The 17,329-nt window shown below is 42.4% G+C and overlaps 1 protein-coding gene across 2 annotated transcripts in view; it reads right to left on the bottom strand.

Moving 5' to 3' along the window:
* usp43b (ubiquitin specific peptidase 43b) overlaps positions 1-13,294 on the bottom strand; it is an 81,387-nt gene extending 68,093 nt beyond the window's left edge. The window contains exons 1-2 of one of the 2 annotated variants that reach the window (XM_034893889.1): positions 12,274-13,294; positions 2,773-2,919 (exon numbers count right to left, since the gene is read on the bottom strand). In XM_034893889.1, coding sequence (XP_034749780.1) covers positions 2,773-2,919; positions 12,274-12,897 — 771 coding nt within the window. In that variant the 5' untranslated portion in view covers positions 12,898-13,294. The remainder of the gene's footprint in view (positions 1-2,772; positions 2,920-12,273) is intronic. The other variant, XM_034893890.1, reaches the window with a different exon arrangement.
* Between the last annotated feature and the right edge of the window lie 4,035 nt (positions 13,295-17,329).

Genomic DNA, 17,329 nt, shown 5'->3' with positions numbered 1-17,329 from the left:
GGACCCAGCTGATGTCAACTCCACTTTTGTGTTCCCTCCAGCTAGCATTGGATACACAAGTGACTTATTGTTAGATATCAAACATGTTCCTCACGTTGGCTTTCATCCAATCAGGGACAGGATTCTGCAAACCCATCTGTTCCTTCACCTAAATGAATCATGATGCAGACACCATCATACGGAGTCATTCAGGATTAAGTGTTTTTTTTATATATAAAAGTGTTATGTCCTCCACATCTCACCGGCTCTCTGGGTGTTAACAAGATGAAGCAACATTTTCTAAGGTGGTGGAGACTCATCATGGCCGACCTTATCTGCAGGTCTCCAGTCCTAACCTCCTGTCATGACCCCCCGCCCCGATCCCTCCACTTTACCCCACTGTTAACTCTCGTTCTGAATCAAACAGGCCACTCAGATCACAAGGAACACGCTCAGCTCAGTTCATGTCAGTATATCAGAGTATTCTGGATAAATAACAGAAACCTGAGGGGGTTTTCTAGTAAAGTTGATCAATGACTACAAGGAGCTGGACACTAGCGCCGCCCGATACATGGAAAATATGCAATGACGTCGAATATCGCAATAAATAAAAACATATTAAAGTGTACTCAGTATAAGTACAGCAAAGATCTTGTTTGATAGAAATCAATGCATTTTCCTGTTATTTCTCACAAAAATGTATTTTTATGCTTGAGCAAATGAAACCCCAATTTAAAAAAAAACTTTAAAACATAAAAAATAAATACTAGCCCGTTTTTAGGCTAAATTGCTTTTAACCATATTGGGAGATGATTGGACTTGCTATTTTTATTCTCAATTGTTTTCCATTTTGGCGCTGGTGATTTCCATTTGGGGCTCGATTTTTTTTTTTTGGGGGGGGGGGGGCACACATTTTTCTATGCAGGAAAAACCCTACACAGAAATTTCTATCACTATCACTTCAATTGTCACACTGCCTGGTTTACTCACATGCTAATGGAAGGATTATCAACCGCAACTGTTTAAAAGAGGAGTAAATTATCCACATAAGCAAGAGAAAAAGCAGCTGGGCTTTCTCCCACGGACGAAAACTCTCAACACAACCTTGGCTTTACAATAAAATTTAAAAAAAAATCTGTGCTGACAGTGCATTCCAGAAAGAAAAAAGCCTTTTCTTCGTTTTAATTGATACAAGTAGTCAGTGCAAGGAAAGGTTGCATGTTGGTCACAACAGGGGTTTTACATCTTAACGAATCCAGTGTATAGCCCCGGGAGTGGGAGACTTCCTGATCTCGATATCTCCCGATCCCATTAATGATGAAACAATAGAATAAATCATTGCAGTGAGTGCCTCGGGATACAAAGGGCACTAAGTTTACGCAGATTTATTTGCAATGACTCACCAACAGCAAGTGTAGCGCTTCTCATGAATTATGCCACTGGTTATCACCCCACTGAAACTACAAAAAAAGGAGGGACGCCTATTTTCTCAAAAGTAAAACATGTTTAATAATACATAAAACCTAGGAATGAATGGCTCATGGCAAAGCAGTTCAAAGTTTCATAGTAGTACTAGTATCAGGATGCGGCGCGCCTGCAGGCCTGTCCTAGAGGAGGAGACTTCCTGAGACAAAATCAAACACCAAGTCGCCACAATGGACTCGCCGTGTCCGCATACGAGTCATTAGACGCAGAGGAAGGTGGCACACCAGAGACTGCCACACCGGTTTGGGTGGCATGAAAGTTGCAAAAATAGTTTACTCATGGGGGTCAAGCCACAGGAGCTCATGGTAAAATCCATTACTGCATGTATTTAATCATAAGGAGTGAATATAGATATGTAGAGATTAGGCATTTCCCAAGTTATCGGTATCCGCATTTATAATGGACAATTAAAAAAAAAAAAAATGTCCAAAGGACTTTAAGTTTCATATCTTAAGTTTGTATTTTTATACATTTTATTAATCGGAACTTTAATATATTTTGGTGTTCTTCTGTTGTGAAAAATAAAACAAATTAGTATATTATTTTAGTGAGAACTCATAAATAACTACAAATAACTAAAGTTAATCTGTTAAACTAATGAAAGCTGTTTGTTTTGTAATGCGTTTCTGGATTAAAAAAAAAAATACATATATCGGCGATTATCAAATATTCAAATCGATTTCAGCCTTAAAAATCCTTTATCGGTCGGGCCATATTAAGGAGTCCTGTATTAGGTACGCAACACTTAAGCATGCAGTGTGAACTTGTATTTGGGAAGGTTTCTATAAGGGCGACATGATCCCTGTTCAGTGAGAATCATCACGTTAACTTCTGCTCCAGGAATAGGATCAAGAACCGGTTCCGACCTGGAATCATATTTCTATATTGGAGTCGTTTGGATAATTAGGTTTCCAATCAGATCACTGGTTCCAAATTAAACACACATAAGTTATGGTTTCTGTAGCGGCTGCTGTACTTCCAGGAGCTTGTTGTGTTGCAGCCATGGAGCACAGTAAGCGGCGCTCTAAAGTTTGGCTTTAAAACTTTAAGAAGAAATGGAATAGGATTCCGAATTGTTCAAATCAAAACGATTCCCAACCCCAATTAGCAGCCTTCTTTTTTTAAAGATAGTTTTTGGGGCAATTAAGGCCTGAATTTGTATAGGACAGTTGAAGACATGAGGGGGGGGAAAGAGAGAGGGGGAACGACATGCAGCCAAGGGCCACAGGTCAGAGTCGAACCCGTGGCTGCTACCTATGGGCGAGGGCTCTACAAGGTGAGCTACGCAGTGGCCATCTTGAGTCTTACCTTCCCGGGAGCGTTGGTCTTGTTGTTGTTATTGTGGCGGGCCAGATTGACGTCTTCGTGCACGCGGTCCAGCAGCCACAGGAGGAACTCCAGGGCGTCATGTTGGGAATTACCGCGAAACTGTGCGCCATACTTGGACACTGTAGTCTGGAGAGAGGAAAAGCACACGTCATAAAAGGGTCATTTTTCAACAGCTACATAACTAATATCAGATCAGGGGCCCTATCTTGCACCCAGCGCAGTGCAAAGCCCGACGCACATGTCTTTATTTTCCATCCTGCACCCACGTTGTTTCGGTTGCAAATGCACCTGCGCCCATCTGTGCCCGTCAGTACCGCCTCACGCGTGAGGCAAGCGTGGCTGGTCGTCATAGCGGCACCGCAGGAAATGGCTGTTCCCTAACGCGACACACACACACACACACACACAGCATGTGTTGTTTCTGATTCTCGCCATGTGGCAGTTTGCCAGAAGACACATTTAGTTTCAAAAGAAGCTGGAGACAGCCATGATGATGCAGGGATTAGTGATGATTCTCTCCGACCAATCAGTAGTCTGCAGATTTTCATGTCACCTTTTGGTATCGCTACAACTTGCTTGCAACCTCAACGGAGATGATACGTTAAAAAAAAAGTACCCGTTAGATATCAGGGACTTTTTTTTAAGACAGACCCTTTTATTCCGCCTTTAAAGTAGCAAAAGTGGATTCGTACACGCCCTAAAACGCATATTCACCAGGCGCTTCACGCCTTACGCTTTTATCGTTTAATAGGGCCCTGTAAGGGTTTTCAACAACAAAATGGTTCTGTGCTGTAACAACAATGTTAAGTTGTGATGACGTTGCCACTTTACAGAGAAACCTCCTGTGATCCATGAATATATTTGTCATAAACAGATATTTCTTGCCTGAAAGATAAAAACAGTGGCGTTTCAATTGGCTTTTATAATGTCACAGCTTGTTAGACTTAAAGCCACAGCGGCTATCTGGGGAAGCTGAATAAAATTGCCTTGCTAAGATAATCTTTTTTAAAGAATTCTCTAACAAACAAAAAAAACGTGACTCTCAAGCACTGCTTGTTTGCTGGTTCTGACAGCTCGGGTGTGTTGGTTGGGCAGCTCTAAGCCGGCCTTCTCCACAGAACGCTGATCAGAGGAATTCCAGAATTGCAAATTGGCACAAACGCTATTCACAGTTCCCCCGTCTCCACCTGGCCCCCGCTCTGACTGATGCCCTGTCATTTTAGATTTGCAAAATATGACTTTGTCTAAGACTTATAATTTTTTTTTAGCATTAATGTCTTTTTTTCCCCCTCAAGAAACTACATTTCGAGAAAAATCTAACATCAAAAAGAACGTTCTTCTTAAAAAGTAAGTTGAAGACAAGTTTAGCTATCACACAGTATAATGTGTCTTCAGATGTGAATGGCACACGTCTCAATTAGGCAGGAATTAGTCCACATGAACCACAGCTGGCAGCCTGCTGAAGCAAAGGCAGTAATGAGAGATTATAGCAGAGGCAGCAGAAGACTATAATCATTGTTTCATAATCCACTAATATGCGATATGCCTCTTTTAGCTATTACACCATTACGTGATGTAGCATGTCTGATGATGAAGCTAGAAGCCCGTCACAAGGGTTTTGCGCTTTGCAAAAAGGAGCAATTAGGAGAATAAATCACACCGGGTATTATGATCATACCAATCATTGTTTTTAATTCACATCTGCTGAAATTTATGGACACTGTAACATTCAAAACTGCACAATTTATGTGTAAATAGACGGGGGATATCGTCTAAGTATGTTTAAGCAACCTCTTGTGCAAACTACTGTTAAAAGCATGTGTTTCACTTATGGAACGGACTGAACTATAACATCAAACAGAGACATTAATACGTTAAAGAAATCATTACTTGACCAATACAGAAAATAGACCTAAACACAGGAATGGAATTGTAATTTAAAGGTATTGTTGTTGTTGTATTGTTAGTTATCGTAAGACCTGAAAGACTGCTTTCCATTTGCTTCTGCCTGCTCCTTCTCAAACTAATCCTTTTTGTTGTTAATTCAGATTGGTTGCGTTTTATTTATGGTTTTAAAATTTTGCTTTGTCTTGCAACATTGTTGATTGTTTTGAGATAAAGAAAGAAAGAAAGTAGCGTGGAAATGGCGCTGCCAATGGACACGTACCATTAGCGCAAAGATTAAACATTAAAACATCATGGCCATTCTCCAACCATGCATTTTTAGCAACATACTTAAAAACAACAATGGCAGACGTACTAGACACATGCTTCACCCAATCACATGCCAGGTGAATTTTTTTAAAGTGCGTGACATTTCCCAAAAAGTTTCCAATCCAAAACCAAGCAGCGCGGCAGCTCAGTGCAGCACAATATAAAGCTGGAGTTGTTTGAATACAACGCAGAGCAGAGCGGTGTGCTCACGTCAACTCTTCTTTCAAATGATTTTAAAAGAAGGCCGATCAGCATGAGCAGAGTAATAACTTGTTGGAAGTAGAGCCAGGATTGTGTCTTCAAAGCAGCTGCTGAGATATGGTTACTGAGAAGTGCAAAAAGTGAACATAAAAATTCATAAACAGAGAAAAACGGCTGGTGGAGTCTTGGCAGAGCGATAAGGTTCTCTAATCTTCTCTTCTGATCTTGTCTTGAAAGTGAAGCTTTCTTTTTCCTCATAGATCTCAAAGTCAAAACGTAATGTGTGTTGCAATCCAACACCGGATCCTCCCGAAAACAATAAAGGTCGGTCGCTGAATATGAAAGGTGAACAGATATGGAGCTACTTGTTTAGCCAGTACAGCTGGACATCTGTGTGTCTCTGTTGAGCAATGTTTTTACTACATCTAGAGCATGTGAACCAAGAGCAGATGGACATTGAGACACTTTTTTGAACTGCTTGTTGCCGCTAATATTTTCTTTTCACTCTTAAAGCTGACACCCCTGAGTCTGGGAAGTGTTAGGTTTGCTCTGAATTTTAGAAAAATAAACTTACAACCGTAAACGTGTGTATTTCCCTGGATGACAGACACACACAACCACACACTACCACACTTACACACAAATTGATGCCCTTTGAGGGATGTTTAGCAGAAATGCTCTGCTATTAACAATGAGCAGCGTGGACACACACTAACCTAAAGCAGTTGTGCAGCGAAGTAATCACAGTAATTACAGTAATTACAGTAAATACCTCCAGCCTTTCGAAGGTGGCAATTGTCTCAGTGATATAATTGAGGTTGTGGTTAATGCCGTGTTGCTCTTTGTGGCTCGATGGCCACTGGCCAGTTTGTAATGTGTGTAATCATCAAACTAAAAGATAGAGGGAAACTAAGAAAACCCTTTATCCATCCTCTACATCATTTTGCTAATGTTATATACACTTTATAGCTAAGTGTTTTAACTGCAGTGTTTGTGCGCCCCCCTGGAAGAATTACAAAATTTAAAAAAATTATGCTATATTCCCCAAAAAAAGAAAACTGATGTGCGAGAAATTTTTCACACATAAGGCCAATTAGATTCTCATTCCTTGCCTTAAAAGTGCCAATAATTTTGACTTCGACCGGCTGCATTGCACGCTCAACGTACGCGGAGCAGACGCTCCAACACTCCAACGCTTTTACTATAATCCATAGAGCTCAACAGTCCCGCGCACAGCAGGTTCTGGAAGTTAAAATACATTCTTTTTCTCCATTGACAATTGTGGCATGAGCCATAAAACCGTAACCGTCAATGGACGTTAACTTAAAACCAGTTACCACATGCCTAAGCAGTTGTATTTGCTTATTTATAGATATATGAGCTCATATAGATGCCAAACGTTCATGGGCAATCATGAAAAATCAACCCTAATTCTGTGTAGCTGGTGTAGCCGGTTAAAACATTAATTTGGCGGCACATACAACCCGATAACGGTCTGCATACGTTATGCTGCAGGCTAGCAGATTAAGCAAACTGCTTTGCAAGGCATTGTGGGATTGCCGACAATGCGGGACTGGCCAGCTACGCTAGAAAGGTATACGAGTTGAAAGCTGCAAAGGAACTCCCGCACACTTTCTAACTTGCAAAGATAAATATAATAGCTGGCAACGTTTAGTGGGCATGCCCCAAATTTATCAACTTATCTTTGCAAGTTAGACAGTGTGCAGGAGTTTCTTTGGTACTTATGACCTACTCGTTCCTCTCCAACACACCTGTCTCATAGTAGATTGCAAATAATAGAACAGTTACAACAGTCTAACAGCACTTACTTTCAGAAAATGACATCACTTTACTATAATGCAGCCTTTAAAACCAAGAAAAGACACCACTTATGCAATATTAGGCGATTAACGATATCTAGTCTTATATCACGATATTGATAAAATGTCAATATATCGCCCAGCTCTGTCTGGTTCTGCTGTATTTTGCAGGAAAACTGACAACAAAAAAGCAATGCAGTGGTGGGTCAGTGAATTTTGCCAATTCACACGTTTCAAAGCAGCAAGATAGTCACTAGCTTGTACCACAACGAGCAAGACGTTGCCAAGGCAATGTTGCACAATATATTCACTTCTGGTGGGCCTTGTCAGTCACCACATGGCATTCACATGGATATTTGTGATTTTTAATTTATTTTTTAATCAACTGAGCTACTCTACATACATGCCGGCAACTGTAGAAGTACATGTAGCCCATCTCCAGTGAGCAGTCTGATTTACTGCAAGCAGCAACATAGATAATCATTTAAAATCAACATGGGGATGGCAAATATTGACACATACCTGTGAGCAAGACACAGTGTCGTCACAACACCCATTTAGTTTCCTAAATAGGCCCATCAATAAGGGAGGATGACATTCCTGTCCGGCTGACCCTATCCCTCCCTTCTTTCTCAGGCCTCTCATGTTATGGAAACTGATAAATTGGTTGTTGGGTGACTGTTTGATTTTCAGGCTTCGCCCCTGTCTAGGCCTCTCTGTGCAAACACACAAACCTGCCAGGGGGGATGCCGAAAATGCACGGGAACGGTCCAGATCAAAAGAACGCATCTGCTCCCGGGTTGATGAAATTCAACCCTTCAGAGACGTGGTTGAGAGAGAGAGAGAGAAGGCTCAGAACACTTTGGTAATGTAAGCACAAAGCAATCCCTAAACTTTAGTGAACATTTATGAATAAAAAAAGCAGGCTCCGTCCTTCCTCCTCTGCCGTCCTACAGGACAGGTAGTACTGGAATGTGGCCATGGCGCAAGGTATTTGGCAGGACTTTGTTGTTTAGTTTGTCCTGACTGGGACTCTGCAGGCAACAGACCTGTGAGGTGGCCACTGTTGATACATTAAAGGTCCCACGGCATGAAAACTTCATATGCGTTCGGCCATTATAAACGCCGACACCGATAGATTGAGAAATGCCTAATATCGGCCGATAATATCAGCCTGCCGATATGTCGGTCGGGCTCTAATCCAAATTTACACAGGAGGTGTACATCAAAGGCATTATTCATTTAAAATACTTTTTTTTTTAAAGTGCCGTACATCCTGTTGAAAGGGTAATTGTCACACCGAAAAAAAAGAGATCCCTTTGAGCACTTGCCCTTTTATCATTTCTTATTAAAAATGCATGTGATGTGGAGAGGAAGGACTATAGGTAGTCCTTTTAATCTGGCTGCTTCAGCCGGACCTTTCCAATCCAACTGTCGGAGGCCTGCAGAGTCTGGTAATCAATTTACAACAACAAAAGATTAATTTAGCATTTAAACAAAGAGCGATGCTTCTTAAAAGGATTGTTTGTAAGTGGTGTGTGAAGTTCCCGCAACTGGGAGCTAACTTTGCCTCTCAGACACAAGTCTTGGAGCTATCTGATTATTTCATAATGGCTGCCTCCAGGCAGCTGTGGTATTACTCAACAGGCAATTTCAGAAGGCCTAAGCTACATGAACTCTGGACCTCCTACTGTCACAAACCACAGCCAGGAGACACAGCCGTGTGTGTGTGTGTGTGTGTGTGCACTTTAACACAGGAAACATCTAATCACACACAAGGGGGATGTGTTTAGTGTTTTTCTTTGAATCCATCTTTTAATCTTGGCAAGATGTTTCCTTGCTGTTCCCTTTGATTGTTGTCCTGGACACATCCGATATCTTGAGTCTCAGGAGATAAGAGAAAAATAAAACGTGTGGAATGGGGAATTATTGTCAGTAAGGATTCTGGTTGACAGGGGAGCTGAGCTTTTGAAAGACCACAACAAATGGGAAAGCAAAAGAAAATGAAGGAATAAAAATGGATTCCCATTGAATTTCACATGCACCAAAAAAAAAAAAGATTTCTCTCTCAGGTTGGCTTCCTCCTCATTACAATATATTCAAGCGTGAGGAAAGACATGAAAGCGCCTCTACAGTAGGGGTCAGGAAATTCCAGTAGCCATACTTGTACCCTTTTCTTGCAGAATAATTAGCATTTCCAAGAATAGATCCATTGTGGAGTTTTTTTTGTTCGCTGCTCCATATTATCTTCTTCTTGCCTTGAACGGTGGCTCAAAGAGATCCAGAGCAAAGAGCTTCAGGCAGATAAAGTACAGTTGCTCCCCCCCCCCCCCCCCCCCCCCCCCCAATCTCCAGGTTGGGCAGAGTAGTAAAGCCTGAGGGTCTCCTGATAGGGCTCTGTGCCCGGCCCTGATCCTCGGGGAGGGAAGTGTTCAAAAGTACGCAGTAAATCCTCTTCTCCGTACTTTGCATCACAACGGCAACACTTCTAAATAAACAATGTGATGTCACTCGGACTTTACTTCCCTTGCCATCATGTCCATACATTTAATTTAACTGTTGGGGGCCTACAATAAACATAGAATATCTCATGAGCAATTGTTGAAGGAGACACTAGTAATACAGCCAAAATGGTACTTGTTTAGGATATGTGCTCGACAACAACACCGTGGACCACGTAAAGAGGAGGTCAGGGTGGGTGGGTCATAACACATCGAGCGTGCTCATGGGCAGTTTTTAAAAAACTATCATATTTGGGTTAAGGCAATACCCCAGTTCGTCAAACGCCATGTATTACCCCGGTTAAATTCAGAGTTCTCATAACCCTGTTAACAGACCTAGAGAACCCCCTTCAGTAACCGGGGTATTCCTGCATGTATACACCTTAGGTAGGGTATGATCAGGTTAATCTGAGCGCATGCTCCAACTGCCCCTCCCAACACCACTGGAGTGTTTTTTTAAGCGGAAATAATCCGTCAGCGCTGTGAATCGTAGTCGTTGCTTTGATATCTTACAACAACCCAGCGAGGCCACATCAGAGACCAGGATACGGCTAAACAGATTGCCATGTCCGGGGCTGTCAACGCTGTGGCTGTGTCTCAAACCGCCCTACTAGCACACATCATTTTAAATATATAGTGTAGATAAGTAAAACAATCAGTGCCCTGAAAGTACCCGGATGACCCCCTAAAAAAGCAAGGGGGTAAGCCACTCCCCTCCAAGGGGTTAGAGGAAAGCCTTCCTCCTATTGCGCAGCACGTACTACTGAAGGGGACCGGTGTTTTATCCCAAACCACAATCTGTTTTCTGATCTTAAAGAGTCGTTTTGCTGCCTAAATTTAACTGTCGCCGCCGCAGGACAATCACCTTTCTTTTGGCTAAACTCAACTGCCACATCTGCTGAAAAGACCTTACGGTCCTCTGAACCAGGTTCACATTAATCTGTTGTCGACTCAATTTAACTGCAACGTCTGCTGAAGGTGACCAAGACATTATTTGCCTGGTTTGCATTTGCTTTGTTTCACTACTTACAGCATTAATTAAAAAGTTCATATCATTATATCATTTACAATACACAGCACAGTTTTTTAATACATTTTTTTTGTCTTTTATTGCCTTTATTGATTGATAAGAAAAATCAAGCAAGGCGAGTGGGAGAGGGAGGTGGGGTGACATGCATTAAAGGGCTGCAGGTCGGAACCCAACCCGCGGGGGCAAAGACTGAGCCTCTGTACATGGGGTGCACACTCAACCAGGTGAGCTAACCAGGTGTTTTACTGATATTCTTAGGGGGGAAACCCCTTCAGACAGGGTAGGTCCTGACCCCCCTGACCCCCTCATGTTTTCCGCCTATGCTCGCCGTGCTGTGTGAGGAAATAAAACAGTGTTGCACAGACCTGCAATGAGAAAGGGATGATTAACTTCCTGCTGGGGTTGTTCATAAAAACGATGGCAGCAGTTTGAACCTTATTTCTAACACTGAAGTGTTTAGTGCCGTAATAAAAGGGTCTTCTGTGGGAGGAAGTCACCTGCTGACCCGGTTCCACTCTTGACTGCATTGACAGCGGCATCATTATCAGTCAACAGGAAAACACTGAAGTCCCACGGCAAAGCCCTGTTATTTAATGTGGGGAGAGAATGTTTGCTATAGGCTAATATTATAGAAGTGATGCAGGACTCGTGACATCCCTCTTTCGTCTCAACATTAAGGCTGCGTTTAAAAACAAATTCAAATTGATCTTTTTTGGACTGATCCGATATGGATTCATAAAATTCTGAGATCAGTCTTTTCGGAATGAAGATACTGGTATTATATGACACTAGACTATCCAAGGAACCCATGTCATGATGAATAATTCTCCAAAGTTAGGCAAAATTTTGGCAAAGGGAAAAACTGGCATGGCTCTTTTCATAGATGATTGGCAGATGGAATCTCTTTCATGTCCAAGCTAAATCTATCTGAAACGTCCTAATCAACTCAGAAATCAAACTGGCACCTTGTGAAATCTGTGGCGATACCCTGTCCTACCAAACATTACATCCAGACCATGCACCGTGCAGTGGTGTTGAGGTCATACTGTGTACATGTCATTATGTTTGACTCAATAAGCTCAATCTTCACTATATATATCTATTTTGTGCAGCTTTTACATGAAAGGGGAGAGAGAGGGCGAACGACATGCAGCAAAGGGCTGCAGGTCAGAGTCAAACCTGTGTGCCCGCTGCATCGAGGACTAAGCTTCTGTGTAAGGGCGCACGCTCTACCAGGTGAGCTCCCCAGGCGCCCAACTCTGCACTTTAAGGAACTCATCTGAGAGTTAATGATAACCACTCAAACTGACTGTACCTTTTTGAATCCTACCAGTACTTTTCAACACGGAACCTACTGTCATACACTTATTAATGAGCTATTATCCACCTGTGCACACTATTGTCCTCATTATCTTATTTTGCAAATATAAATTTCTCTTGATTTTAAAGAAAATTGGTTTTTAATGGTATTTTAGTATAGTAAATAAACAAGAGAATTAACCCCATTTGTAACCCCAAATGCGTATATATTTGCGTAAATATTTAATTGGCTAGATAGGCATATGTAAGCTTTTGCTTTAGCCTTATCCTTTATTTGAGTCTGCACTGTGCTGCATATGTGGGTACAGTATTTTATGATGACTCAATAAAAACTATAAACTACTACTAGTTTTTACTAGGGGTGTTTGGCTGATGTGTGGTACTTTGGGTGTACCTTGAAGTCCACGGACAGCTGTGGGGTGTACTCCAGAGTCCACAGAGCCCGGACAAGTGATGCCAACTGCTCCGTGACTTCCCCCTTGGAGAGCCGCATCTCCTCGCTCTTCACCACGCCGTTGATTCTGGTGTGACCCAGGTCCAGCTTGTATCGCTCCAGCCCCAGGTACTCCGCGAGCAGGTCCGTGTTGCTCAAACACTGCACCACGGCGTTCATGAAACAGGTGTTCCCGTGGTTCTTCAGCCCCAGGACGCCGGGGATTTTCTCCGAGTATTTGTTAAGGAGCCTCTCTCTGCCCAGGGAAGAAGACGGGCCCGAGTTGGTCTTCACCATGCGATCCCAGGTCACATGTAGCACGTCCTTTTTGACAACTCCCGAGCCGGCGCTGAGCGTGCAAGGCGCGCCGTTCCGAAACCCGCCGTCGTCGTCCTCCGCGTCCGGCGCGTCAGCGTCCCCAAAGTGCGTCAAAGTGCCCAAAGTTTTGATGATTCGGGTCATAAAACTCCCCACGGACTTTAACGATTTCTTTCGGAAAAGCTTCCCAGATTTCGTCTTTTTCTCTTTGCGCTTTTCCTCCTTCGATGTCGGCATTTCCTCCTTGACTCTGCGCGCTTTCTCCATAGCAATGCCCTCTCTCTACTCCCTCGCTCGTCTATTCGGAGACTGGTGATTGTGTGAATCCCGACGCCGGTGTGTCTCTTCTCCGCCAGTGTGCCCCGCTGTCCGGATAGCAAAGGGAAAAGCGCGCAGGGGTGACACCATCGCGGAGCCCGGAGACACAACAGCACACTATTATTGCACCGCGCGCGGACGGCAAACCTTCTTCATCCATCCCAGCACTTACTGAAGGCGTTCATTATCACTCCGACACCGCTGTCACCGGCAGCGTCTCGTCATGGCCCGGCACAACACGAGCCGCTCCGCCGTGCAGCTGCAGCACTGAAGGCTCCCCTCCCAGTCCCATCGCTCCCAGCCCAGCCTGGAGAGAGGCTGCTGATTGTGCGGCTGCCCCCTCCCACTCTGCTGCTGCTGCTGCTGCTGCTGATGATGATGATAAAAGAGCAGTGTGCACCGTGGACTCATGTGGTCAGCGTTGGAAACCCACTCTGACGCGGAAATTGTTTTATTTTCTACTTTCCATAAAGAAAGGCACTCAAATAGTTTACCTTAAAGTATTAAAACCATAACAGTAGAGCTGAACGATCCTTCCAGATATTGCGATTATATGTCGATTCGCGATTATTTATTTATTTTAAGTAGGCTATAGCTAATGTTCATTATTCACTGTGTAATAGATAACACATGTCATGAAGCATTATAACATGAGACGCCATCAAAACTGCTCTATATTATGCATGGATGAGAATATAGTTATGAATTCAATCAGTTTTTTCTTTTAATACACATTGAACCTTCAAACATTTATCACAGAAGCTTAAGTTATAATAATATATACAACACTTCCAACATAAAAATATCAGTTGTTTCCTGTAAACCTTACATTTAACATTTCCCCATTAATTTTGAAGGGACGTAGAAAAATGTATTGCTGGCAAAGGGAGGGTCAAGTCTATTTTGACTAAAGCTCCCAAAACTCCTCTGGTAGCCCCTTTGATAAAAAAAAAAAAAAAGGAACAGTCCCTGAGTTCAGAAAACAACATCACTTTACTGGCTTTCAGCCTGTAAAACCAGGAAAGACAACACGCGTCATATCATGATATCCAAACTTTAAGACAATATAATAACGATATGTTGCCTAGCCCAATGTCCAAGTCATCTTTGCTCAAGTCCCAAGAAAGTCTCAAGTCATTTGGTCCAAGTCTTAAGTCTTTTGTTGGTCAAGTCCTAAGTCAAGGCAAGTCCCGAATCAAGTCCCATATCTTTCATTTGATGTTACGTGTTGCCATAGCGAGGAGTTTGACTGACAGCCAGTCATCTAATCAAGATAATTGCATACCGGGAAGCTTTTTGAGTCGTCCAATCATGATTCAAAATTTTGCTGTGAATAATTTAATGTGATAAATTTTGCATTTTCCACTTCAATGACAGACAGTTCAGGCAAATACTGCAGCTGCTATATTCAGACGTATTGCAGAAGTATTGCACAAAAATTGACTAAACTGTCAAGATGAATTTGGTTTCAAGCCCTCCCATTGATATTCCATTAACGTGATAACATAATTTGATATTTAACAGCTAACAGCTAACATTCAAACTTACCAATACATGCAAGACACCGAGTCCCCATGCTTCAAGTCAAATCGAGTTTCAAGTTCTTTTGCAAGTAATCAAATTGGTGACTTGAGTCGACTCCAGGTTACCAAGTATCAAGTCCACATCTCTGCATAAAAAATTAAAAGTAGGCTACTCATGTGGAAAAATCAGGGTTGCACATAACAATTATTTTCACTGCTGATTAATCTAAAGATTATTTTCTAGATTAATCCATTTATTGTTTGGTCTATAAAAATGTCATATAAGAATGTCAGAAATAGTAAAAAATGTCCATCCCAGTTTCTCAAAATCAAGGTGATATCTTAACATGTCTGGTTTTGTCCATCCAAACCCTAAAGATATTCCGTTTAATGTGATATATAACACAGAAAAGCAAACGACACAGCACGTTCTGCCCTTTTTGCATGAAAAATGTTATTATCGTAAAGAATGCATTGTTGTTGTGGGGGGTGTGCGGTGAGGACCCAAACGCAGAGAGACGGAGGCAGGCGGGAGCAGGTACACAATGCTTTAATAGCAGAAGGTCCACAAACAAACACAGGGATCCAAAACAAAGTAGCAAAGTCCAAAAACACAAGCAAGAAGTCCACAGAGGTCCGGGGGTAAAAGACGGGGGAAAAACTCACGGGAAAACATCCAGGGAAACAGGAACAAAACCGGGAACTCAGCAACGTAGAGACAGGACACACGACTGAACAAACTGGAATGATCCAACAAGAGGCAGAGGAAACACTGGGGTTAAATACAAGAGGTAATGAGGTAATGAGGAACAGGTGAGACATCAGGTGAAACACATTAGGGTGGGGCTGAACAATCAGACAAACAAAGCGAAGCTAGACAAGACCAGACAGGAAGCTGACTAAAAAATAAAACAGGAAACAGAACATACACAAGCATGGAAACACAAGACAGAATCTACAACACCAGACTAATGGGAAAACCGGGACAAAAACACAGGGAAGGCCAAACAGGACAAATACCCCAACAAAAACCCCCAAACCATAACACATTGTATTGTATTTATAACTGTATAAATGTACATACAACATAAATAAATGTAGTGGAGTTTAATAATATTACATTTTATTTAAAGGCGCCTTTCTCTGCACAAAAGGACGCGGCACAGGGTATTCATATAATAAAAACAGCAAAACAAATACTAATATAAGGTGCAATGTATCCCTCTAAAATGTTCAAGTATACAGTAACAAAGCATCAAGACACTCGAGTACAAGTACCACAAAACTGTACTAAGTGGAGTAGAACTGAAAGCAGTGGTTGCGTATAACTAACTATCATAGAACAACTTGAAGACCTTTACATGTACAGTATGTGCTGCCTGGGGTACATGCTAGGGAGTCACTGGTCTAGTAAATCGTTTCTGCCAATTAAGAGAACATAATATTGTGTTTGACCCCAACAGTCTACAGAGGAAATTCATTAAGCCTTCAAAAGGCATTTATAGCAGGTTACAGTGTCCTGGATTATTACTCTCATTCCTAGGCGATGAAGTATAGCAGAGCGTCAAGGCTTATCTCCCTTTGCTCACTACATAGATATGTTTAATCACACAGGGCTGTCTTTCTAACACTAAAAAAAGTGCAGATTTATTGCAGCAGTGAGCGAAAGCACTCTCCTCCGCACTGCTAATGCAACCTGAAGAGTGAGTCGGAGCCAAGGAGCGGAGTCTTCTTCTCTGCTTCCCTTCAGGAGTGCTGCTGATGACGGTATGACGAACCAACAGCAGGCTCAATTTCAACAAAGAGGAAAGTCAAGAATACTCACAAAATACTCTAAGCTGAGAGCTCGAAAACAGCCGTGAGTGCACGCGGCAGAAGGGCCTGAGCTCCGAACGCTACAGCTTGAATCTGCGGGCCGGGGATTTACAGCCATGCAAAGCCTAAGGCCGTCATCTCTTGAGACGAGGCAGTAAATATTGTTTTCTCTCTCACACGCCATGCAGCCAAACATGCCACCTGTTCATGTGAACCAACCCAGCAGACGCAGACTAAGATTATTAAAATCTAACTTCCATGAAATAGATTCCACATTTATCTCCTTGTGCCGACAAGGAGCAGCAAGTCTCACCTGCTTTATGCATGTGATATCTACAGAACCCCCAGCCGGGTAACATACTTTGATATGTTCACGCATCGACCCAACGGCCTAGTATCGAGTGTCGAAAAAATGCCTTTCAAATTTCAATACCCAAGGACTAAATCTCATCAGCGCCAGTGAGAGCCAATAAGCACGCAGCACGCCTCTACGAAGTATAGGCCGTTTTATAGTTGTGCGCAGGCTCCACGCAGAGCTTTTGCCGTAGCCAACGTAAGTGGCCTGATGTTTATGGTAATGGGCATAAATTAATGACATTATTTTAATACAGTCAGTTGTGAAACAAAGTGGGCAAGTCTCAGGCATGGAACTCAATTCAATTCAATTCCCAATTCAATTCAATTTTATTTATAGTAGTCAAGACACTTTACAGATAGAGTAGATTCCTGGTCTTAAAAGGTCCCACGACAGGAAAATCTCACTTTGAGAGTTTTTTTAACAGTAATACGAGTATCCTGCTCTGCCTTTGGGAAAATGAAAGCTCAGATGGGTCGAGCTGGAATGTTGCTCCTTATGTAGATCATAAGGGGCAAGGCTATCTCCACCTTGCACCCTCCTCTATGCTCCTCCAAAGCTACAGACTCAATGTGATGACACATCCTAAGGAAAGCTCATTGTGGGACTGGCTCTAGAGACTTACTTACTTCAAGAGATACAGTATTAGGGGACCAATAAGGTCTACATAAAAGAGACTTCAGATACA

The sequence above is a fragment of the Etheostoma cragini genome, chromosome 15, assembly GCF_013103735.1.
Source record: "Etheostoma cragini isolate CJK2018 chromosome 15, CSU_Ecrag_1.0, whole genome shotgun sequence".
Lineage (NCBI taxonomy): Eukaryota > Metazoa > Chordata > Actinopteri > Perciformes > Percidae > Etheostoma > Etheostoma cragini.
This window is presented reverse-complemented; position numbering and strand designations above follow the sequence as displayed.